General features: G+C 39.8%; 2 protein-coding genes and 1 long non-coding RNA gene across 3 annotated transcripts in view; 2 read left to right on the top strand and 1 right to left on the bottom strand.

Moving 5' to 3' along the window:
* LOC120543939 overlaps positions 1–25,997 on the top strand; it is a 309,254-nt gene that overhangs the window by 149,675 nt on the left and 133,582 nt on the right. The gene's annotated exons all lie outside the window — the stretch shown is intronic.
* On the bottom strand, positions 1,358–3,259 carry LOC120543946. The gene is made up of 2 exons (XR_005636416.1): positions 2,934–3,259; positions 1,358–1,816 (listed from the first exon to the last, which is right to left on the bottom strand). It is a non-coding gene; the product is annotated as an uncharacterized LOC120543946 (long non-coding RNA).
* Positions 14,610–24,878, top strand: LOC120543944 (complement C1q-like protein 4). Its single transcript, XM_039777373.1, has 4 exons — positions 14,610–14,775; positions 15,567–15,659; positions 23,738–23,872; positions 24,370–24,878. Exons 1-4 carry the CDS (start codon positions 14,610–14,612, stop codon positions 24,651–24,653), a joined length of 678 nt encoding a protein of 225 aa, XP_039633307.1. The 3' UTR covers positions 24,654–24,878.

Raw genomic sequence — 25,997 nt, 5'->3', positions numbered from 1 at the left:
AGGCCCTTAGACTTGACCCAAAGGAGGATCACTCCTAGTTACATTGTCTCTCATATCAGAATGGAAAAATTCCCTCAATCTTAGGTTTCGGAAAAACTTTTGGAAATCAATAATAGTCTCAGAGTCATTAGTGTGAGTAATGGTTATAATCATTAATCAATAATGGTTAAAATAAAATTTGCCACCACAGTCCACCCTTTTGATTACAACATAATCACACAAAATAAATTTTACTTTAAAAATTCAAACCTTATTTCTTAAAGATTCAAACATTAAACATATCTTAGAATTAATCACAAAATTCAACCTTTACTTCTTAAAGATTCAAACTTATGGATATAATTGTCTATTGCTGAAATGCTGTTTTTTAAAGAGGTACAAAAGAAAACCCTTTTTAATTGTAGCAAGCGTTCACGTCTAAGTAAAAATAATAAAACAAAAAATTTTAATCAGTCTCACACAGTATCAGAAACAGTATCCAGAACCTCATCATCATATCTGGACATACGAAACAAGTCAGAGGACTCAGTATTCTGAAGTGCCTGATACTGTATCATATTTACCATGAAGATGGAGGAAATCATTTTCTTGACTAGTGGGATTATGCAGCATACACAGATCAGGAAACCAAACATCAAAGTTATTAGTGGTGCAATAAATCTAGCTAACCAAGCCTTCCACCCCCCTTGAAAAACCCAGGCCCACCAGTCCCATCCTGCATAGTGTTCTGGAACGTCCTGTGCTTTGAGATTAGTCAAAAGTAGGTTCAAGTGGTGAATGGTGTCAGTGATGTTTCCTGAAATGTCTGGAATGAATGTGCAGCAGTGTGTGCCGTTTATGTGGCAAAGTCCCCCCTGTGCTGCTAGCAATAGGTCCAATCCCATCTGATGCTGCATTAGCATGTTTCTCATAGCTCTGTGATACCTGTTGTACTCTGAACGCCATCTACTCCTAGACGCAGAAACTGTGGAACGCGTCACTCGCTTTCCCCTCCCATGCTCCTCACTGGTGTTCCTAGTGTGTCTGGGTGTGTCTGTGTCATTGGGAGAAGTGGTGTTGGAAAAAATGGTTACTTCAGTCAGCGGTTTATCATATCTTTCTAACATTACGAATGCAAAAATCACAAATGCAGTAATGAAGAATAAACTCAGTACAAATTTGGACCCCCCGAATCTCCTCGGAGGGTACCATTTCAGTAGTTTCTCGTGCTGCTCCATCATGTGTGCATATCACAGCACTCTGCTCCTGTATGTGTGTGCCTGAGCACACTGCTCTGAGTCACAGAGGAATGTCAACAGTTCCTCAGTGTAAAGAAAACAAGGACTGTGCTGTGAGTGTCAGAGCATCAGAATGAGTGTTTTTCAGGAATGTGCTGTGTTCAAAAAGGTACAATACCAGTATGTTGGTCACACTTTCTCTCCTCCTTCAGTGTGTTTGCAAATCAGTGAGAAAAACTCCTTTTTCCCGGATTGATTTCAGAGATAGCACAGAACGCCGTCTGTCAAGCTGGTCTCTGAATTGATTTCCCTCGTAGGTGACTCAGCAGGGAACCTGCTCGTCACTTGTTGCAGGTGTTAGCGAACCTGGCACCCCTCCTGGGTCTGGAACCAGTTTGCAGTGTGTTGCGTGCACCCACGTGGATCGTTCCGCGACCTTGACTGCTGTGTGAGTGACCAGGAGGATCTGGAAGGGTCCTTCCCACCGTCTGGACTGCCAGTTCTTCCTCCTGAAACTTTTGATCACCACAAAGTCCCCAGGCCGGAGCTTATGCAGTGGTCCCTCAGCTGGTTTAGGCAGACCCGCTGAAACCTGTTTTCTTATGTCAGAAAGAGCAGAAGAAAGTTGGGTGCAGTATTTCAACATGTCATGTTCACATAGAGCTGTTGAGGGAATTGCCGCCTTTGGCATTTCTGTCCTTACATAAGGAGGCCTGGCAAACAGAATCTCATACGGACTGAGATTGAACGAGTTTGTGTATCGCGATTCGCATGTACATTAGGACCAAAGGAAGCGCTTTGTCCAAGGAAGTCCTGTGTCTGCACAGCATTTAGCTAGTTTTGCTTTTAACGCCGTTCCGCACGCGTTCTATTAATCCCGCGGACTGTGGATGGTAAGCGCAATGCGTCTTGATGTTTATCCCGATAAACAAGCTTATTTGTGTTATCGCTGAGTTTACAAAATGAGCTCCATTGTCGCTAGACACAAGGCTCGGTATTCCCCATCTGGGAATGATTTCAGTCATCAGAGCTTTTGCCACCACTGAAGCTGTCTGTCTTTTGGCCGGAAACACCTCCACCCATTTAGAGAACATATCAACCATAACGAGGCAATGTTTTTCCCCTCTGACGGTGTTAGCTCAACAAAATCCATCATCAAATGTTCAAATGGTCGTGTTGGTGGTTGGTGTGCTGCCTGTCGTGTTACATTCACTCCTCTGCCAATGTTGTGTTGTCGCGATATTATGCAAGCTTTACAAAATGTTTCTGCAAATGTAGTGAACCCCTTTGTAAACCATGTCTGTGTGATAGCTACCATCATTCCCCTTTTGAGATATGGTCTAACCCATGTGTCAACTTAGCAAAATGTGGGAAAAAGTGTTTTGGGAGACATGGTTTAGAATCTGGCCCTAGCCAGATGCCAGTGTTAAAGGTGCACCCTACTGTTTTCCACTGTTGTCTTTCTTGTGGTGTAGCATGTGTCTGCATAGCAATGACAGACTCTGGGAGTGAGAAGTGATCCTCTGCAGTGTGAGCTAAGGTGTCAAGTGTGAGGGGAGCGTGCAGCTGCTTTGGCAGCTATATCAGCACGACTGTTACCCCTAGAGACAGCATCTTGCGCTCCTGTGTGTGCAGTGCATTTACATACAGCCACCCGTGTTGGTAGTAGAATAGCAGTCAAAAGATCATTGATCAAATTATGTAAAATGGGCTTACCGTCAGATTTCAGAAATTGTCGGTGCTTCCACAGTGCACCAAAGTCGTGCACCACTCCAAAAGCATACCTTGAGTCCGTGAAGATTGTAACAGATGAGCCATCAGCCAACTTACATGCTTCTGTGAGGGCAATGAGCTCAGCAGCCTGTGCAGACAAATGGTTTGGGAGAGATTTAGCAATCATAGTTTCAGTGTCAGAAACTACAGCAAATCCTACCTGTCCCTGTCCTGTTTGTGGGCAGCGCGAGGCTGACCCATCTACATACAAAATGAGGTCTGGATTCTCTAAGGGAGTCTCCGAAAGATCTGGGCGAGGTGTGCATGTTTGCGCCAGCTCTGCCAGACAGTCATGTGGTTCTCCGCCTCTGGTGTAGGCATAAGAGAAGCAGGGTTAAAGTACAGTACAACGTTTAACTGTTACGTTAGGCATGTCAAGAAGTACTGTATGATAACGGTAGTATCGTGCTGCAGACAAATGTGAAGCCTTTTGTTCAAGTAGGATCAAAGAGACAGCATGTGGGACTAGCAGTGTGAGTGGAGCATATCCTACTATGTCACGTGATGCTGCCAAGGCCCCTTTCAGCAGCTGCTACAGCTCTGAGACAAATCGGAAGGCCTGCTGCAACTGGATCGAGTTTTGCAGAGAAATAGGCCACGGGCCTCAGTCTGTCTCCATGGCGCTGCAGGAGAACAGAAGTCATGCATCCTACGCGTTCATCCACTGTCTGAGTGAAATGAAGATTTGGGTTTGGCAAACCTAAGGTTGGGGACTTTGAAAGGCCTTTTAAGATCTACAAAACAGGCCGGCTCGGCCTCAACAGTCCAGGTTACCAAATTGTGTGCAGTCAGTCCCTTTACCGTATCACGTCCCCTAAAGGTTGAACAAGTTCCGCGTAATTTGGGATGAAAAAACGACAGTAGGAACACATCCCTAAAAATGACATCATTTGTTTTTCGTTACCGGTTTTGGTAGGGAAACAATTGCCTCAATTCGGAAGGGAGACAAGGTTTTCCCCTGACCCCGAAATGTCATGTCCCAGGAAGTGGACCTCTTGTTTTACAAATTACAATTTCTTAAGACTGGCTTTGTGTCCCTCAGTTGCTAGATGACACAATAGCGCAATCGTGTCTTGCTCACACAGCTCTTGTGTTGAGCTTCCAATCAAAATGTCGTCTACCTACTGCAGCAGACTTGAACCTAGGTTTGGTGTGAAGCTCTCTAGGCTGTCGCGCAGTGCGTCATTGTAGATCGTCGGAGATTCAGTGTATCCCTGACAAAGGCGTGTGAAAGTGTATGGTTTTCCATCAAACAGGAAAGCGAACCAAAACTGACTGTCTTTGTCCACCGGGACACTGAAAAAAGCATTAGACAAATCAACGACAGAGAACCATTTAGCATCACTTTTAATTCCCTGTAGGATTGTGTATGGATTTGGCACATTTGGTGCACGCGCATGAACAGCTGCATTGACAGCTTTCAAGTCCTGAACAAAATGCCATTCTGTCGGAATGCCTTTTGGCCGTATTTTCTTTACCGGAAAAATCGGTGTTCTAACAGGAGAATCTGGACACGGAATTATAACTCCTGTATCCAATAAGGAGTTAAAAACGGGTCGGATTCCATCAATAGCTTCCTGTTTTAACGGATATTGATGTTTCTGTGGTCTGTAGTCCGAACATGGTATTATGACGACAGGTTGACCATTTTTAATCAACCCCACGTCATATTTATGTGTCGCCCAAAGGTGTGTTGGCACTTTGGCTAAAAGTGGTGAGACGTCAGTAGGTAAAATGTCGTTTTTACCTTGCAAAAATGTGTCTGTTGTAGGCGCAGTTTCACTCAATATATAGATACTGCGGATACAAGGCACGCGCCATGATAAAAGTTTTCTATAATTTCCTGTTGAGGGAGAATATGAAATACAGTCATCAGCCGTGTCAGTCCAGTCAGTCAGTTTCTCACAGGTCATGACAAAGTGTCCCGGGTCTGTCTCCTGGTCTGTTGGAGACAAAGAGAGAAGAATATGAGCTACAGAGTTAGAAATTCTGAAAAACTTTTTCTGTTTATCAGTCAAGGCTACCGTCACTGCGCATGTGTGCGTGTGCCAGTAGACGTAAGACAACTCTAGCTCGTCCTTGGACTGGTCAAGAATTTGTCAACATATTCTTCGTCTGGAGTTGGGGAGACAAGAGAGATACAATGCATTTGTTGTGGTGTTCTCATCACTGCTAAAGGCGACACTAGTTGTTGTGCTTCTGTCAGGAGGTCGATAGCCCGACAAAGGTTAATGTCCCATAGAAATGTGAAGGAGTGTGTGCTTTTTGATTTTAACAAAAACATGTCAGGAAAAAGATGATTTTTGTCAAAACGCACAACCCTGAGGCCAGTGGGGGTAGGAATTACCCCTATACCAAAAACACACATTAGATCTCTTCCTAATAAATTTACCGGGCACACAGGTGAGAGCAAAAATTAGCATTTTGCTCTTCTATCTGGGTCTGGATCTGTAGGATCTGTGTTCACACAAGTCATTGGAACGGTAAATTTCTCTGGCATTATCAAACCACTCGCACTTCTAGAAAGAATTACCCTACCAGAAAGCTTTTGTTTAGGAAACAATGATTTTTTCAAAACCGAATTTGTAGCCCCTGAATCAACCAAGAATTCTATTTCCCTCCCCTGTATTGTCAACACTGTTGTAAGCAGTTTTTTATACACATCTGATGAATACATAGCATAAGTAGGCATTTTCTCTGCTAATTCCTTCTTTTCTATATGCTGTATTGCATCTAATATGTTTTGCTTATTGTTTGGGGGTGGTGTAGGTGTTTGTGGTATGCAGGAAAGCATGTCTTCATTGCAAGCATGTGTATCTGTGCGTGTGTGCATGTTACCCTCCTTAACAGGCGCACTCGTGTCATCCAGTCTGTCCATTCCACCCATCTTTCCATCCCCCACCGCCTGTCAATCTGCAAACTGCTGGGGGTCGTTGCGCTGTCCCTTGGACGAGTCCTTCTTGGGGTGGGGACATTCGTAGGCCCAATGCCCTTTCTCGCCACAGTTGTAGCAAGTGTCTTTGTCCACTACCCGTGTGTTGTCCCGGCCCCTGCCTCTGCCTCCTCTGCCTTTTCCTCTTCCTCTAAATTTGCCTTTTCCTCTGCCCGCATTCCTTCTTTCTTGAGACATTGCTGCCACAGTTTTTATGAGGGTTAACTGTGCAGCATCACTGTTCTGTTGTCTTTTCTTCTCCGTCTCTTGTGCTGGTCAGGATTTTCTCAGCATGTCTAGCATGTCTAACACTCTTCATCAGGGCTGAATCGGGCAGTCCAATGCAGGTTTTGTCCACTTCAGCTCGTATGTCAGGGAGCAGCCCACTCAAAAACCTGTTTTTGAAATGAGCTTCCCAAAGTTCAACCACTGCTCCGGCGGCAGTGGTGCGAGCAATGCCGCTGTGTCTATCAAAAGTCTCAGAAAGCCGGTGCTGGAAGTCCTCCACCGTCTCGCCTTTATACTGCTTGGTGTTTGTCACATGTGTCATGTCGATTCTGTCTGGAAACATGGTCTCTAGTCCGTTGGAGAGCTCATCCAGCAGGTCATTGTAGCCATCATTTGCTCTATTTGCAAGATTTGGATGGTGGAGGACTGGATCGTCGGTCGGGTCTTCGGGGAGAAAGTGTCGGATCTTTGCATACTCCATAGGCCCCAGGTTTATCATCAGAAGACGTCGTATTTCTGGAACAGTGGGCAGAAAAGTCTCAATGAATGCCTGAAGGGCCATGGTAAATTGTGCACCAGAGTTTTTGCACGGGGGAAGGTGGCTTGTCGCTTGTCTAATGTTTAATTCAGTCCAGGCCCTATACACCAGGCCTATTCCCCCTCCTTGTGTAGGGACTTGAATCATGGGAAATGCATCAGCTTCATCTCCGTCCTCATCAGTTTCCTCTGCAAGGCCTTGGAATACTTGCAATCCAGCGGTCGCAGCTGCTTCAGTGCGGCGGAGGAGTGAGATGAGCTGTTCCCGTGCCCGATCGCCTCTCATCTGTCGGGTCGTCGGTAACATGGCTGCTCTCTTCCTCTTCCGTGCGGCGGGGGTAGGATACGGGAATGGAATGTCCAAGACCGGATCCACGATTTTCAAACTCGGATAGAGAGGAGAAAATGTGTCAGTGACATCTTTTTCTTTTTTCTCTTTTTCTTTTTTCTCTTTTTTGTTAGTATCAGTCATGCTCAGAAGTGTCTTCTGTTTCTGGTCCGTGTACTTTTTCATTCATTCAATTTTCATTTCATAAACAGGTATTGAAAAACAAAAAACGATGGTTATTTGATTTTCGTTTTAAAATACAACATTTGAAATTGAAATACAAGGCATGTTTTCCTTTTCATGGTCAACAGGGGATGGGAGAAATTTAAAATATGCTTTGATTTTCATTTTCTATTTTATATAACAAAAAGAAAATCACTCGAAAACAGAAACGAAGAAAAGTCTTGTTTTTTCATATTCAGAGACCGGATGTTGTCATTTCCAAGGCAACAGCGCCAGCCTAGCCTACCAGTGTTGCTTTCAGCCCAGGCTAAAATTACTTTGGAAACCTACTCTTGATAATGCGGGGTATGGGGTATGTTACGTCATAATGTCACATGTATTTATTACCCTCTCTCCTGCCTCCCTCTGACTCTCTGTCTCTACCTGCGCGAACACACGCGCCCCCAAAGAGAGTCGAACCAGCTGAAGAAACAGACTTTCGGTTCACGGCTGTAACGTTACCGTTACGCCACACGTTAACAACCCCAAATCCTGCAATTCGTTGCTGCCGTTAAGCTTGCTGATCTGGCAGAGAGTCACCGGGGTTCGGGATCAGATCATGGGGATCAGACCTCCGGTGCTGGGTCTAATATTGTAATATTAGCTGCTGCTGCAGCTAGCTAGCAGCTAAAAAAACAAGACTTTTTTCGTTTCTGTTTTCGAGTGATTTTATTTTTGTTATATAAAATAGAAAATGAATATCAAAGCATATTTAAACTTTCTCCTATCTTATTTCGACCATGAAAAAGAAAAAAAGCCTTGTATTTCAATTTAAAATGTTGTTTTTAAAACGAAAATCAAATAACCATCGTTTTTTGTTTTTCAATACCTGTTTATGAAATGAAAATCGAATGAACGAAAAAGTACACGGACCGTTTCTGCAACTGTTTTCTCTCTCTGTTATCAGCTTCTTTCATCCACACATTAAAACATGCCTTATTATCCTCAATTTGCTCTAAGACCTCTGTTTTAATTGTTTTCTTCCCCTTCAATTTTTTCTCTTCCTGCTCTAAATCTAATTTAAGCATTCTGAGCTTCGCTAAACTCAGGGAACCATTTGGCGGAAAGCCAAAGCTTTTAGACCAATAAGATTGACACCGTAAACAATCCGGTCCATTTCACCCACTATGGGTCCAGTTGCATCACTGGAACGGGAAATTTTGTTTCCCATAATTGATTCTTGGATTTTATAGTATACTATGTCTTGGTCGATGTGATCGTCGAGGTTATTTGTTCGGGAAACTTGCGTGAAAACCGGTGTACAGCCCTGTGGACGAAATCAACTTAATAGTCAAATAACTTGACCTATTTAGTATGTTTTGCCTTGTTGCAGTCTGTCTCTAAATAATCAAGAGGCTCTTCTTAGAGTAACGTTACGACCCAGACCGTCCTGCAGGTTGTCCTTAAAGGGTCCAGAACTTGTTTAGAGTATAGACTATTTGTTTTTGCTCGGGAAACTTGTATGAAAAACCCGGTGCGACCCTGCAGTCAAAATCTCTTAAATAGTTAACTATTTTATTTACTCTGCAGTCCGCCTCTTTAATCAAGAAACGTGCTATCAGTTTCGTGGATTAATTCTTTAGGCCTTGCCTATTGTTCTGCCAGTTCTCTTACTGGTCTTGTCCGTCAATCAATTGTCTTATCACCATATGAGAATTCAATCATAAATATGTCCGTGTCTGCCAAAAGATGTCATTCATAACCTCAGTTATGTTTTTGTTACCCAAAATGACCCACAACACATATCAAATTACTCAGTCTCAAAAGTCAGAATAAGTTTAATTTGTTTGTTAACACAATACTTATGATTTTTGCAATTATTCATTTTGATATAATTGACCAGTTATTGAATTTACAATCCAATTAAATTGTTTAATTTGGATCTTACCCGTGCTGCCAGAAATCTCTTCCTGTTCGTTTTACGGAGTGGAAAAACAGCTTGGAGTCCTCCGCGGTCCTGTCCTCCTTCTCTCTGAAAAATGTTTTTATTTCGAGGTATAGAGGCAGGCTGATCGTTGATCTCCTGGTTTGCAAGACTCCAGGCCCACGGAGTCCTCCGTGCCACTGTTTGCAACCGTCCTGCCTAGACAACGCCAAAATGTGATGGAAGTTTTCTTGAAGCAGCAGAGTTTAGTAAATATCAATGATAAAAATGAAAACATATAAAGACTGTTTGAGAATTAAACCAAAGTCTGGTCTTTGAGCATTTATTATATTTTGCAAAATATGAGAATACAGATTCAAAGGTACATGCAGTACAACTGAATGAGCATTACTAAACTAAAATCTAAACATCACATCATCATATAGTCAAAACCTCTCTCAAGCCACCCCTCTAACTTTATATTTTAGCCTGGCCATAGTTGAAAAGAGGACATCACCAAAAGTCAAACCATCCTCACATTCCTCTCTGCTCTCTGTTCCCAACATTAGCCTAAACAATAGTTTATCTAAGGAGGCAGTAGGAGACATGGTTTGTGGCCTTCTCGACTTTGTCTGCTAAAAAGTTAAACAAAATGAGAAGCTAGAGTTTCTTAAACAAAAACCACTAGGCTAATAGTTCATGGCTGCTGCTGTCCCTCTCTGGTCTTTAAGAGTCTAAGAGGAAGGAGCAGCATTTCATGGAGGTTTAAAACAATCTTTAAGCAAATGGTTAAAATCATTAATCAATAATGGTTAAAATAAAATTTGCCACCACATGTGCTATGTATTGTGTTAAATATATTAACAGTACAACATTTTTTGTATTTACCTTTGAAGATTTTCACAGGGTCTAAGACTTCGTCAAATTGACATGATGGAAGACAGCATTGCAGCCAGTTCAGCAACTCTGACCAAAATGGCCACATTGGTTGGAGAAGGGAGTTTGTAGTCCTTGATGAGAGCCACTTTCGACACAAACGAAAGGTACATTTTTAGTTTTTAGTTCATAACTTTTTGATACTTGTGAAATACAGTAGTCAATCAAGTTGTTTTTTTTATAGTAATATGCTAGTATACTAATAAAATTATTATATCTGTTTTTTTTCCTGCATCAGTATGGAAGAGGAAGAATGACTGGTGCGTGGGGCCGGCGGAAGTGGGTATTTGGGATGCTTGGCGTGAATGGAAAGTCAAGGAAGCCTGTTCTGCGCCTTGTGGAGAAACGGTCCAGGGGGCACCTCGTGCCTTTAGTGGTTCAACACGTCAGACCTGGGACATCAATTGTAAGTGATGAATGGCGTGCCTATCATCTACTGTCAGTACTTGGGTACAACCATTATTCTGTGAATCACAGTAGGTGGTATGTTGATCCCCGTACTGGGGCTCATACTCAACATGTGGAGAGGGCCTGGCGCACTTACAAGGAGCAGATTTGGAGACTGAGGGGAAATCGTTCTGAAAGTCTGCTGTCTGACCATTTGTCCCTCATAGAGTGGAACGAGTGGCTGGCGAAAAAGCACCACCATGGTGCATTTGGTCAGCTAATGCACAACATTGCAAAGAAATATAAGTAGGCCTAGGTAATGTTAATGAGGTTTTTATTTTTATTTTTTTTATTATTTTTTTGGGGGGCTTTTCCCCTTCATTGGACAGTGACAGTGGATAGACAGGAAAGACAGAGAGAGAGAGATGGCGGTGACACGCAGCAAAGGGCATCAGGTCGGATTAAAACCTACCCATAAGTTTGTATTTATTGTAATTACATTTTCTATTTTCCAGTGAAGCATTTTTTGTTATTGTTTGTTCAATATCCTTACTTTAAGCTTTATTTTTCCCCTGGGATGTGTTCTTTGTTGAAAAGAAGAATTTATTTACAGTAGCTTTACATAAATATTTGTACATTTTACGTAATATTATTATCTACATATGTATATATTTTTGTTGTTGTTGTTAGTTTCTTTTTTGAGAGTATACGGATGCGTTAAATACATTTTTTATTTATTGTAATTACATTTTCTATTTTCCCGTGAAGGATTTATTTCATAAAATTCATATTTCATTTCGTTTGTTCAATACCCCTTTGTTCATAGTTTATTTTCATTTTCTCTTTTTACCCTGGGGTGTGTTCTTTCTCACTGTATAAAAAAATGTTGTGTTGAAAAGAAGAATTTATTTAGTTTTAAATAAATATTTGTATGTTTTCTAGTACTTTGACCTTTCTTTCCCTTTTCTTAAAATGTTTTTTTTACTTGTCTTTGTATTTGCTAACCTTTGCAACTCATTTATAAATGCTCGGTAAAGCATAGCAAGTCCTCACACAATGTAGTAAGCTAATCACTAGTAACTCATGAGTTAATCATGAATTGATGTGTTGATAAGTACTTGTTAAAGATGTATTAACACTAACTATCCGTAGGCATATTTCTGAAGGCATGTCCAAATAGAACAATACATGTGTGTCCAGGTTCTGTTAGCCTTTGCAACTCATTTATAAATGCTTTGTAAAGCATAGAAAGTCCTCACTTAAGATGGGCTCACACAATATACTCAACTAATCATCAGTAACTCCTGAATTAGTCATGTATTACATTATTGGTAAGTATTTGTAACAGATGTAGTAACACCCCAGCTATTAGTTCAGGCCTTTTTCTAAATCATAAAATTGTATTTAAGGCATGAACAAATGTAGTTGTAGATAGTCTGTTAATCATTAACTTCCTAGTTTTAAACAACATTTTACATTCTTGAGTACCTAGTTAATAATGATAAAATGAATTAATTTACAAATGGTTAATGTATAATTTAGGAATTATTAAAAAATAAACTTATAAACATTTTACATGGCCTTACTATGGACAAACCATTTACTAACTGTATATACAAATGTTGTACTGATTAGAATGACTGTAGGAACTATGATTTACAAATGATAAACAAAGAAATTACTAGTAGTTTGTAAATAGTTTATAAAGGGAAAATTATTTAATTTCCCAATGTTTTTTGCAATACTTATTAGGTGACAAACTTCTATTTATAAACATAATTTTCAAGAGCCTTATTAACTATGAACAAACCACTTATGAGTGTGTATACAAATGCTTTATTTATGAGAATTAACATAGGAGCAATGCTTTACAAATGATGAACAAAGCATTTAGCAATAGTTAGCAACTGGTTTATAATGGGAAAATTATTTCATTTACAGATGGTTATTTCATTATCTAATAAGTATATATCATGTACTTACAAACATATTTTTCTAGATAGGCTTATTTACTATCAACAAACCATAACTGGGTGAACGAATGCTTTACTGATGATGAATTAGGTAAGAAAAATTAATAATGATGAACAAATCATTAACTAATAGGCTTGTTGTATATGAACAAACCATTTATAACTGTGTGAAGAAATACTTTACTCATGATGAACAACATATGAACAATTAATAAGTCATGCTTAACAAACCATTAACTGACAGTTAACTAATGCTTAATAAATGATGAATTAGGGATAGTTATTATAAAGTGTTACCGAAAACTCAACTGGGATGAAAACTTTGAGTAAAACTGATTTATATCATTCTGAGTGACTTAATCATAACTAAAATATAAATTCTTAGACGATTTATTTTTTTACCATTTACCATTTAGTTGTCTGCTTAACGATCCTCAAGAACAAATACAACTAATGAAACTATATACACATCATGGTCCCTTATTAAATCTTCATCCTCCTCTCCTTCATGGTGGCAAATCTGCCAACCACTTTGTCCTTGTTGATATGTATGTCCCGCTCCACAGACAGCAAGGTGAGATGGGACAGTCTGGCCTCATCCATGCACGAACGCAAGTGTGTCTTTATGAGCCGCAGATGGCTGAAACTTCGGTGCTGGCGCTGCTGATAGGAAGGGTTTTATAAATCCTGTGGAGAATGGTCAGGTGTGGGTAGGCTCTATCCATGTTGTTGGCAATGAGGAATGGCAGGACGGCGTCGGTAGTGAGATCCATGTTTAACTCCGAATACAGTGCACGAAAAGAGCGAAACTCCTCCACTGCGTCTTCTGGCTTGGGCATGTCTTCTGAGTAGAAACGGCCAGCTCAAGCATGTTCTCCTCAGCATCAGGGTGCTCAAACCGCTTTGGGCAGAGGACTGCGAACAGTTTGGCCATTTTTTTGAAGTCTGAAAATCGACTTTCAAACTGCCCCACAAAAACATCCAGAATGTAAAAATAAATTTCCGCTTTGAAGCGGCGTCTGCTGTCCTCGATCTGGTCATCCTCTGCGTCCTCGTCAAAATGCCTTTTTCTCTTGCGAATCCTCTGCTCCGCAAACTCGGTGGCTGCGTGGCTTTCTCTGGCCATACTTCTTGCTGTGTTCTCCATGCTGTCAAAGGCTTCTTCTGTGCATAACTCTCTGATCTGAGCCACCGGACTGTCAATAAGATTCAAAGCAGTGTTGACATCCAGTGACTCTTTTTGGAGGTAATTCGACAGGATGTATGTCCTCTTCAGCAAATCGTTCCAAAACACCAACATGAACATTAATTCAAATGGGCTGAGTTTTGACAGCAGGCCGTCAGCTTCAGAGGCTGCCTTGGGTGTGCTGTCGTGGTGGTGTTGGATACAACTCAGGGCTTTGAGAATGGCTGGGAGGCTCTGGATCACCGCTTCTGTGGCCTGCTAGTAGGGAAAGCAGCAGCTGCAGTAACATTAACTATTGATGACTGCGTTACAACGTTAACGTTATTATTATAATTTTGTTGAGTCAGGGATGATGATGATGATGATGATGAGAAGTATAAATTATTATTGAAATGTAATACTTAGTGTATTAGTGTAGCGTGTAGTAACCACCCCGACCCCCCGACCCCCCCGGTCAGATGTCAACACTACCACCTTAACTAACAAATTTCCTGCGGGAAACACTGGTAAGGAATTACAATAGCCTGGAAGTAACGAATGCATGGACTAGTTTTACAACATCATGCTGAGACAGGATGTTCCTAATTTTGGCAATGTTACGAAGGTGAAAAAAGGCTGTTCTTTAGGTTTGTTTTAAGTGGGCGTTAAAGGATATATCCTGATTAGTGCTGTCAGTTAAACTTTTTAAACAGTTAAAAACTTCTTTATAGTTATGTGCTTAATTATAATAGCATAACATGAAATCAAAAGACCTGAGTATTTCTGAAGTGAACAACTGAACCTCTCTTTTAATCATGTGTTTCATACACAGAAAGGATGGACCTTTACTCAGTCACATACGCAATCTGACCATCTGTTTACCATCAGGCCAAATTCCATTCACTAACTTTATCACATAAGGTCATCAGCCTCCCAAACTGGTCGCCCCCTCATTTCCTGAAATCGAACACCCTGACTGAATAACTGGAACAACTAGATTATATAAAGCCGCATCCTAACGGGAAAACAAAGTCATAATACAACAGAATGAAGATCTCTGTGAGTTTTACGCTGTGGCTGCTGCTCGATGCCGTCCCTGCAAGTGAAAGTACTGAAAGCCAGCTGGCTTCTCCTCCAGACATCTATGCTGCACTGAGAGAGATGACCGCCTCGTTGGTTCAACTGAAGGCGGACATGGCGCTGCAGACTCAAGGTATAGTAATAATCTGTTTTAGATTGTGTCATAGCAGTTTGGAGATATACAAAAGGAGAGAAATAACTTTTTTTCTATTTATTGGAGCAAAGTAGGGCTGCACATAGCTACTGATTATTATCATCTGGATAAATGTATTATTTGTTTACTCTCTAAATGGTGAAAAATGTTGATCAGTTTTTCCCCAAAAAGCCCAAGATGATGTCCTCAAATGTCTTGTTTTGTCCACACCTCAAAGATATTCAGTTTCCTGTCCCAGAGGAGAGAATAAACTAGAACAATATTCACATTTAACAAGCTGACATCACACAAGTTTACCTGTTTTATCATAAAAAATGACTCAAACTGATTCATCGATTATCACAATAGTGTAAGATTAATTGAATAATGACTAATCCAATATATATATATATATATATATATATATATATATATATATATATATATATATATATATATATATATATATATATATATATATATATATGAAATGAGCACGTACCATTAGTTTTCATTAGTTTAAGTCTTTTTTTGTAAAATGGGTTATTTGTCGGGGGCAATATTCAAAATATTCAAAAAAACTCAACAAAAACATACAATTTTAGAAATATGTATTGACAATGTATTCAACAATAACACCAGTACATACAATGTACATATGATGATGAGCACAAATATGTAAAACTTCTACACAAGACACAGCAGTAAGTGCAAAATGTGAGAGATCAAGTTGTCCATTAATCTTTGCAGCTCTAAAGCAATATCTAAAGGAACTGTCTCTGTTTTTGCAGAACAAGCCCAGCTGAAGACTGAAGTGGATAAGCAGAAGACTGAAGTGGACAAGCTGAAGACTGAAGTGGACAAGCTGAAGCAACAACAAATAGGTATTGTTCTCTGATCATTGTTCTTGCTGCCGGCTGCCATAACTATGACATTCTCAAAAAACAATTAAATATTCTGTTTAAATTTTAAACTCATGTCCTGCTTTCTAAATACTAAACATTGTTAGAAATGTAGTAAATTAAACACTTTGATTTAGAGCTGTTAAACGACAAATGTTTTTTAATTGCAATTAATCGCTGACTTTCTATAGTTAATTGAGATTAATTGCATGTTTTATCAAATGATTAAAATTCTATTATTATTATTCTTTCAGAACTGTTTTTAAGTACATATTAACAATGGAAAGCAGTTCTTACCAGTGTATCTTGATTGGGAATCAAATGAATGCAAAGAAAGTTACTTTATGAACTTGACTTTAAGATTTGTATTAGTTTATTGTTTATTTACTGTAAACAAAAGAAGAAAAAAAGAATGGTACTAAACAACAGTCAGCAACTTGTTTATTGTTAAGGCCATGGTCAAAATTAAAGATTTAATAATAATTTAATAACTATAACAATAACTTATTTCACCAGTAAATTGCTGTTGAACGACAAGAACAACCACCAGATGGGAAAATGGTATTTTACAATTACTGTGAATGCACCATGAGTCTACCTGTTTTAAGTGAACACACCATCTGTGCTGTTTAATTCCAACAGGGGCAGCTGTTTAACGTTAGCTGTCAGCATTTTAACCATGTTTAATCCAGCTGCTAGCTAAAGGTAGGCTAACGTTACCTGCTGTCAGGTGTAGTGTAAAGTCAGGCAACAAAATGAGGCACCGAAATTTTTGTTCTTATTTGGTCTCGTTACTACCGTTTAGTTCGGCACGCTTCGGTACCCAACCCTACTTACCAGAGTCAATATAGTGTGCAGGAACTTCTAAATTATTTTGATTACTCACTGACATCCAGTGATCACCGGTTGATGAGACAGTGTTTGCACTTTGGTTTCAATAACAAGTCGGCGAGTAGCACTCTCCAAAATAGTGCTTTGCCTGAGCCCACTAGCATCAACCTGAGTCACGTTAACTGTACTATGCTTAGCTCGTAGGTGGTAGCTCAAGCTTGACGTGCTTCGGTGATATTTTAATTCGGCTTTACACAATGTGCATATGGCTTTCGACTTGTCTGCGAGCCGTTGGGAGTTTTGGAAAATAAAAACCTCCATTCAGAATTGTGTTGCTGCTGCATTTCTCCATCATGCCTGCAGCCTGCAGCAGGAGGATGTGTTAGGAGGAAGTATGACAGCTTGATGATAAGTAACGGTGTGGCAAAGTGTGAAGTAAAAATAAATTAATAAATGGCGTATGCGATTAAAAAAAATTAACGTGTTATGTTCGACCCTTAATCGCAACATGATTAATGCGATAATGGGCTGCAGGTCGGAGTCGAACCCGGGTCGAGCAGTAAACCTCTATATATGGGCACACACCAGGCGTGTAGGCAGTAATGGGCCAGGGCGGCACTGGCCCGCCCACTTTACTCACTGGCCCGCCCAGCCAAGTTTGATCAATATGTTTTGTTATGAAAAATATTCAAATGTATGTAAAAAAGAAATAATAACAGACCTAGCTAGTTGTGTGTGTTTAATGTGTATTTTCTTCTGATTACAACAAAACTGTTTAAACCATACAATCAAACAATTAGGAAGCCTTCGGAACATAGGTGGTTGCTACGGTAACAACAGGCCGACTCTCCAGGCTGCCTTCAGCAGCTAACGTTAGCTAGCTGGCTGTTTAGACAACGGAGCTGCCATGGATGTGTTTAGCAATGCACTGTTAAAAGTTACCGCGACAACAATGGCTTCTCTTTAAAGTGGTATGGATACACTGTAACACAATTTCCTGTTAAATTACAGTAAACTACTGGCAGCTAGAATCGCCAGCTTTAAACTGTTATTCTACAGTATACCTACTGTGATCTACAACAACAGTTTAGTACTGTAAAAATATTACAGTACTGTACGGAAAATAAACATTACAGTATTATACTGTCAGCTCACATTCTACAGTTTTACAGTAATAAGTTGTAACAGTTCCTACAGTATTCTTCATTAACAACTTATTACTGTAAAACTGTAGAATGTGATCTTCACAGTGATATAAACTGATGAAACTAATGATTTAAAAGTTTTACATTTAAAAATTAAAAAACCTGAAATAATAATAATAATAATAATAATAATAATAATAATAATAATAAATTAAAATAACTAAGTTATTTCAAACCAGAAAATTGTCTTATTCTTTTTGACCCAACTTCTGGGTTAAATACTTGACCCAAATGTTTGGTTAAAATAACCCAACTTCTGGGTCAAAAGAACAACACCATTTTCTGGGCTGAAATAACCCAGAAATTAGTTGGTCCCTTTTTAACCCAGGAGTTGGGTCAAAAATGACCTAACTTGGGTTACTATGCCAGTATGCCTTATTTCAGAAAATAAAATGTTGTTTTACATGATATTACACTTTAATCACTTTTAGATTTGTATTGCATTAAATTAAATTAAAATCTATATAAAAAACACACTTCCCAGCGGGCATTTGATGTCAATTTAACATCAATATGACATCAAACATTGACATCAAAATTACGTCAAAATGTATTGACATATTTTGATATAATTTCAATGTCAAGTATCACTCAATTCCAACCTAAATGTACAATGACTGACAACATACACATAGATATATGTGCAAATTATTTAATTATGTAAAACTTAGAACATACATCATGTATTGAAGTGGTTTCAAAATGTATCAACGTACAAAATCCCAATTCCTGTAGGGCATTGCTAATGTACATGTTTGTTTTTCTCCCATAGAAAACATTGCATTTTTTTTGTGTGCATTACTGTATTTGATTAATATCACTATGCATCTTATCAAATGCTATAAAATGCCCCCCTCCACTCCCTCGTGAATCCGTGCCTTGTACCTTTTAGTCTGGGTTACAAAAGGATGGCAATATCACCGATCATAAATGGTCCTGAAATGTCGGAAATAGAACCCATAGTAATGGAATATCCATGTTGTTTTATTATATCGTTTGGTAGATGTACTGTATAATCCAGCTCATACAAAACAAAAATTAAACAAAACTTATTTTCGGTGATTCCCGTGTGCCTGAAGACGTTTCCCACCACACAAGTCAGGTTGAAGCACACTGGCGTGTTCCGAGACTTCTCGGGCCTCTCTGGTGTCTGTTGAGGAAACACAAACACAAAACACAGAGTGAGGTCTGGTGTAACAACATAAATGGACTGAGTCTTTAAAGTACATATCTTAGACTTTACTTACATTTTGACCTAGTCCCATGAACTCCCTCTCCTTCTCCAGTCCTGAGGTCCCTGACTCCTGGTAGGGGCAGGGGTTTTGTCTTGGAACTGGAGGAGGACTCAGGCTTGGGAACTCTTCCTGGTGTGGAGTAGGAGGAGCTTCTGGTGATCGGTGATGGCCGTGTGGGTGAGGGCCTGGGACTATTCTTTGCTGGGAAGTTGAGGCTGATGGCGTAGAAACGGTCAGCGGTGGCCATTTTGTGGCACATAAAGGTGGCTTTATGCTGCTCGACAGAAGGTTGTTCTTGACCTTAAAACAGTAGAAGAAAAAAAGATTGGTACTGTTAGTTAAGCCAGCAGAGTTTTAATGAAATCCAGCATGAACAGAGAAGTGACTAAGGAGAACTTACATGAGCAGACATAGCGGTCCTCAGGTCTGTGAAGTTGGGGGACCTTTTAAGGCTGATCTCCTCCTCCGCCACCCCAAAGGACTTGTTAGTGTTGTGTTCCCTGATCTGCAATACACAGAAAACGGACAGACTCTTTCAGAGGAAACATGAACAAAAACAACAGACTAACAAGCAGTGATGACAACAGGACACAGTGATGACAACAGGACACAGTGATGACAACAGGATACAGAGATTTTTATACTTACAGAGATCACAAAACCCTCATTGCCAGGCTTGTGCGCCTCTGCGGCCTCCTCGACCTCGCAAACCCGGAGGTTACCGAGTACCCCCTGGCAATGACCATAATGGAGGCTGTGAAGGCCGCAAAGTAGCCGTAAAAACTGTACCACGGCGACGATGTGAGGTTCTCCTTCAGGGCGTCTGAAAGGAGAGAAGAAAAAGTATTTCAACACACGAAGGGGAAGAAACACACACAAACACACAAGGACACATCACTATGCACGGCAGGCTTCCGTTGGAGATGGACTGTTTTCACTATTTTGGAAAGAAGGATGCACACTACCCAGCAGCTCTGGGATCCTCAGTGTGGCCCCCTCCTGACACCGCTTCAGGTCCTCGCAGGATATTATCCTGGCCTTCTTGTGGCTCTTCACTGACAGCTGGTGCAGGACTACTTTCCTGGTTGTGTCAGTGATGCACTTTGTGACGGGGCGCAACACGCTTCCCACATCCATCGCGGTCAGGTGAGACTGGGCAGGCAGGGTTTCCCAAAAGTATTTGAGGAACTGCTGTATGTTCCTCAGGTAGAAATGTGCCGTTGACTGGAGGTGGGCTGTGTATCTGCAGAAACATAGGCTTTGCGTTAGTCACTGTTCACATCAGGTGTGTGTCATAACCACTTCACAATAATTCATATGGAAAGTCACACTTACTTTTGGATGCCATCAATGTTCCTTAAAAAACAGCCAACTTAACAATACAGTCTGTCCGTTTGCCAGGTAAAATATAAAAGACCTGACCCTTGACACATTGGACTGTGCATTTTCCAGCTGCTTGGCAGTGGGGCAGCTGCCCTCGTGGTACTGCTGGTAGTCCTGGAGGTCATCTGTGAACACACATTTTAAATGATCTGAGTAACATTTAACATTGAGGTAGAACACACATATTTGTCCTACTTTTCTTTCTTACCAATTGAAGGAGGGAATTTCGGGTTCCTTATTCCAGGGCTACGTCCACTGCCCCGGAAGAGGTTTTTCAGGTTTGTTACTGACTCTGGTCCAGCAGCATGAACGGAGGCTGCTCCCCAATAGGGTCTAGCTGCTTCTGTGTGTGTTGAGGAGGAGGCTGATGCTGCTGAGGCTGAGGGCTATTTATCTTCCATAGCATGTCTTCTTTCAGACTATTACAAAAAACAGATACACAATTACATGTTTATTTTACCCTGTATTTGCCCAAACGTTAGCAGTAGATAAAGCATTGTTTGCATTTAAACAGAAACATTTCAAAAAAATAATTATCTTAATGTCTCATGTTGTTAAAATGCATTACACTATTCACCTGTAATGTATGGAACTTACATAACGTTACACCAAAATGTCCAGTTTCCTTCCTCTCTATATTCTTAAGGTTTTTACATTAGGATTAATTCATAGCCTGATTTATGTAAAAGGTTATACCTAAAAAAACAATAGATTTTTTTTCTTGACTGTCCAAAATCCCCTCCTTTAAAAACGAGTGTAATCTACTTTACACATTTGTTCTGTATATTCATCCTTAAAAATAAATTTACAGAGATAACTTCCAGGGATTTGTGTATAAAATCAGAGGTACACCACAGCCCTGGGCGGGAACCGGCAACTTGTCAGCATTAGCTAAATTTTTTCAATTTTTATTTAAAACGAACAACATAAAGTACTTAATACATAAATTTTAGTAATGTTACACAGACAATTAAAAATACATGCAATATGGAAACGTGAGCATTCAAAATAGGCTACATGATAGCTGAATACAAATTTTCCTCCTTTTTCTGCATGTTCACCTTTCAGCAATAAATATCCAATAATAATAATGTCCGTATGTTACCAACGGTCGGTGGATTAGCTATGGTTAGTAACGGTTTATTCATAAACATCTCCTTAAACCGAGCTAAAATGTTAGCTACGTTTTAGCGTGCTAACATTTGTCGTAGCATTAACCTAGCTAGCTAGCTAGCCAGCCAATGTATCATACAGTGACTCAGATACATCTTAATAAAAACGAAAACCGATAACTTACTTACTTAGATAACGTAAATTTGAATGTGCAAACAGACATAGATAGATAACAACGATACAGCATTGACATGTCTCCATCAACAACTCCTTTGAAATAACGTTAATTAAGTGAAATGTCAGTTACTCTTCATAAACTAGCTAGCTAGCTAGTTAAGTTACGTTAGCTAATGGAACGTAAGAGAGTTTATTCTAGAAGCACTGTTTGAACAAGCACATTTTCTGCAACAAACAATAAGATGAAAATGCTTACCTTGCCTCCCTGCCCCAGGAACCAAAGTGTCGTTTAGAGGAGAAAATAAGCTGGTCCGATGTCAAGACAACTCACCGAGAGGGTTACGCAAGTTGAAGGTGCACTCGTTTTATTCCTGTGTAGTGTGTAAGATTATAGGTAGCTTGCTGTAAAACATAAATACTGCTTTTTACCGTAAGATTTTACAGCAGCTTGCCGTTAATATTTTGTTCCTCAAAGACATCAGAATTTACAGTATTCAACTGTATTAATGGAAAACGGTACACTACTGTGCAAAATATCCAGTATTTTTACAGTAATTTGTTACAGTGTAGTTTTCTTGGATGGAATCCATTGGAAATAAGGACGAGCTTTTCTGCAGCATGTGCAGACATTTCCCCAGCGGAGCTGACAGACAATCAGAGAGAGAGTAGGCCCTCACGCAGGTAACATTAAGTCAAACGTCTTTCACGCTTCTTGTGTTATTAATTAAGTAACCTGTATTGTGTGAATGATCTATTATTGTGTTTTATGCATTTTGATCATGTGTTTTATGTACTTCGATCATGTTGCTTTGCAGGACTAGACTATGCACGGTGTCCAAGACAAATTTCCCAGTGATGGGACTAATAAAGTATAAAGTAAAGTAACCTAGTAACCTTCCTATTTAGTAAGAAATGATGAACACTGATGATGGCTTCTATTTGAAAGGCATTTGTGTTTTGCCCACATTAAATAAGAAGAGAACTTATCTGTGAGTGACGTAGTTTTTAAGTTTTCTCTGACCCTGTCACTGCCGTGGACTCAATACACTGTCTAAGATTTGGAGCCTTGCTGGACACTTTTCATTATATCTTTCATAATTCAAACAATGCTAGTCTGGAAGTTTTCATTCTTTGATTTTCTTTTACTGCTGGTAGCTGCTCATGATCTGACCGTATAGTCCTGAAGCAACAATGCATGTGTGATTTTTGTCTGATGTAGGCTATTCTATGTCCTGCAGTATGTAAACGCCTTCTCTTTGGGTTCATGATTAGTTGCCACTTTGTGCAATAAAATGGTTAATTTTATAACCGTGCTGTGCAGAGCTAATGCTGCTGGTTCTGCTGGTGCAAATATATTTTAGCCTGAATATGTTACAATCTATAGGTTTTTATCTATATTGTTGTGTACAAACTTTTTAGACTGAGCTTTGTTGGTTGAGCATGTTGTAGAAAGTACTGCTATTGCCGTTGTAATGCAGTATGTTGGAAGGTAAAATCGTTGCTGTTTTTTTTCAGTTAGTCCTTTATGCTACTTCGTCTTTTTGAAAATGGCCCACTCACTTTTGTACTGGCCTGCCCAAAACACTATTTCTGCCTACGCCCCTGGCGCACACTCTACAAACTGAGCTATCCGGGTGCCCATATTTGATGATTTTTAAAATAACATTTCTCTCTCGCTCTCTGTCTCTCTCTCTCTCTGTATCTCTCTCTCTGTCTGTCTCTCTCTGTTTCTCTCTCTCTGTCTCTATCTGTCTCTCTCTCTCTCTGTTTCTCTGTCTCTCTCTCTCTCTGTCTCTCTCTCTCTGTCTCTCTGTTTCTCGCTCTCTTTCTCTCTGTTTCTCTGCCTGTCTCTCTCTGTGTCTCTCTCTCTGTGTCTCTCTGTGTCTCTGTTTCTCTGTCTCTCTCTCTGTCTCTCTCTCTGTTTCTCTGTCTCTCTCTGTCTCTCTCTCTCCCCCCTCTCTTTCTCTTTGTCTGTCTCTCTCTGTCTCTCTGTTTCTCTGCCTGTTTTGCTCTCTGTGTGTCTCTCTCTCTCTCCCCCCCTCTCTCTCTCTGTCTCTCTCTCTCTCTCTCTCTCTCTGTCTCTCTCTCTCTCTCTCTGTCTGTCTCTCTCTCTCAGTCCAACAGGTTGCATTCTCAGCCTCTCTGCATGCTGGTGCAGGCAAATCAAACCCTGGACCCTTGCCCTCAGACACTACCCTGATCTACAAACACGTTATCACCAACATGGGAAATGCCTACAACTCAAACACAGGTAGCTCTGATATTCTAACAATACATTTTAGAGATGAACCGATATCAACATATTGGCCGATTACCAATATTTAGCGATGTTGATATGGTTGGTGTTTCTATGATACGTTGTACGTACCAAAAAACAAGGGTAAACACTGAATTTGTAAAAGTAATTTATTTCTTTTTTGCACCAAACCTGATTATTGGAACAGTAGAAAGACGAACGAAGACTCTTAACTAAAAGGTCTATCTCTGTAGGGATCCATCCCATAATGTTGTCAGACACTTAGAATAATAATCTGAGTCTGTCAGCGGCAACAACAGAACTTTTAGTGGACTCTAACTGCTGCTGAACATTAGTCCTGTAGGGTTACATTACAGCTTGGTTCTGGTTTAATACTGGACCAGTTTCAGAGAGTTGATATATTGTGCATCTCTAATATATTTCACTTGTATGTTGCTGTTCAAAAACCTTTTCATTTTCCATTTAAAATGACGAAAACAAACGACCAACAGGTGTGTTCACTGCCCCGGTGAGAGGAGCGTACAACTTTGAGTGGACAGTTGGTGCAAATGGAGACAACAGCCACGCTTCAGGTGCTGTGTTGGTCAAGAACTCAGAGAATGTTCTCTTGGCATACGAGAATCAGGCGGCCGGTTTTATGAGTTCTTCTAAAGGCATTACGCTGCTGCTAGAGGTGGGAGATGTTGTGTTTGTGCGTCTGTGGCGTGACTCCGTGGCATATGACAACTTAAATCACCACACCACCTTCAGTGGGCATCTGCTGTTCCCCATTTAAGACAGAAACAACAGCTCTGTGATAGTCATGCAGGTTTTTGTTGTCTTAAACAAGTCTTCATAGCACTTCATAGATTTGATCTGATTTTCCTCTGCATCCAAATAATAATAAGTAATAATTGTCGACAGGAATCTATTTTCCATCAAATATAATGTGGTTAATGTTTCTGATTCTCTCTTGTTTCTGTCATTTTAATCAAATAATAAACATATATCATTGCAATTACATTTGTGAGCATTTCTTTATTATTCATTTTATTTTCACAAGATAAGGCCAAGTTTAAAGGTACCCTTTAACAATGTAACCATTGATCATCAATGTGTTTATCTTCTCTAGGAAATATTCGGTGATACGGGAAGAAGTGGTTACCTCCTTCTTCCTCAAAGTGACATTGACACATCATGTGAAATATGATTGATTTGTGTTTTGGGGAATGAGGAAAAAAAGAACAATTCAACAGCTGTGACCTTCCTTTTTGCTCTAGGCTTCTACACTGAAAATAATGACTTTGTGGTATGGTAAAATCTATTAAATTAATTCATGTAATTTATACATTGTAAAATCAAGATTAAGTTGGAACGAGAACATCTTAAGTAAAATTTGCACATTTTTTTTAAAAAAAATAAAAAAAAAAAAATAAATTTTTTCATATATTTACAAATACTATTTAATATTTTATAGTCACAGCACATTAACCTAAAAATACAAGTAAATTTTAATCTGAAAAGCAAGATGCGTTTTAATCCGCGCATGCGCATTATGTTTCGTTTTTTTACAACATGATCCCGCTTTCAGTCGTGGCAGAGACGGTCGGTTTGGGATGTTGCTGTTACATGGCTCACTTATTTTCGGTAAGTTTTGACTTTTCTATTTTAGATTTGTGATAACAAATATGTGTTCATTTGATGGTTTGATTATTGCATAGACGTTACGGTTCAAACTTAGCTAACTGAACGTGAGTTTTGATCACAATAACGTAAAAGCGCCGCCATTATCCACTTCTATAAAGTTGAGACTGGTGGTTAGTCAAAAGTAGAGGAGATTAAATGTAGTTAGCAGCGTTCTTGTAGACAAAGTCACCTAGTCCGGTTAACTTCTGAGTAATTTAATGTTAGCTGGCCATGGTTAAGCTCAAACTGTCATGTTTCTGTAAGGAAATCGATGTAACGTGTGTGTGTGTGTCCTCTAACTTTATAAAGTTAAGCGTTATTTAAAAGCGTCTAGTCGTTTTTATATCAACTGAAAACTTTGCAGCAAGTCATTTATCAAAGCTAGTCTGCACCAAAGAAGGAAAGTTTGGAAAAATGCAGTATCAGATGGAAGGTGAACTTGGATACCAATTAA

Source organism: Perca fluviatilis, chromosome 16, assembly GCF_010015445.1.
Source record: "Perca fluviatilis chromosome 16, GENO_Pfluv_1.0, whole genome shotgun sequence".
NCBI classification, from domain to species: Eukaryota; Metazoa; Chordata; class Actinopteri; order Perciformes; family Percidae; genus Perca; species Perca fluviatilis.
Note: the sequence above shows the minus strand (reverse complement) of the source record. Positions and strands in the feature narration are given on the sequence as shown.

What these genes read in the sequence shown, in the direction of transcription:
- LOC120543944 (XM_039777373.1), top strand. Translation starts at nt 14,610, where the DNA reads ATGAAGATCTCTGTGAGTTTTACGCTGTGGCTGCTGCTCGATGCCGTC. An exon ending in CATGGCGCTGCAGACTCAAG is followed by an intron (nt 14,776 to 15,566) that starts GTATAGTAATAA and finishes CTGTTTTTGCAG; the next exon opens with AACAAGCCCAGCTGAAGACT. An exon ending in GCTGAAGCAACAACAAATAG is followed by an intron (nt 15,660 to 23,737) that starts GTATTGTTCTCT and finishes TCTCTCTCTCAG; the next exon opens with TCCAACAGGTTGCATTCTCA.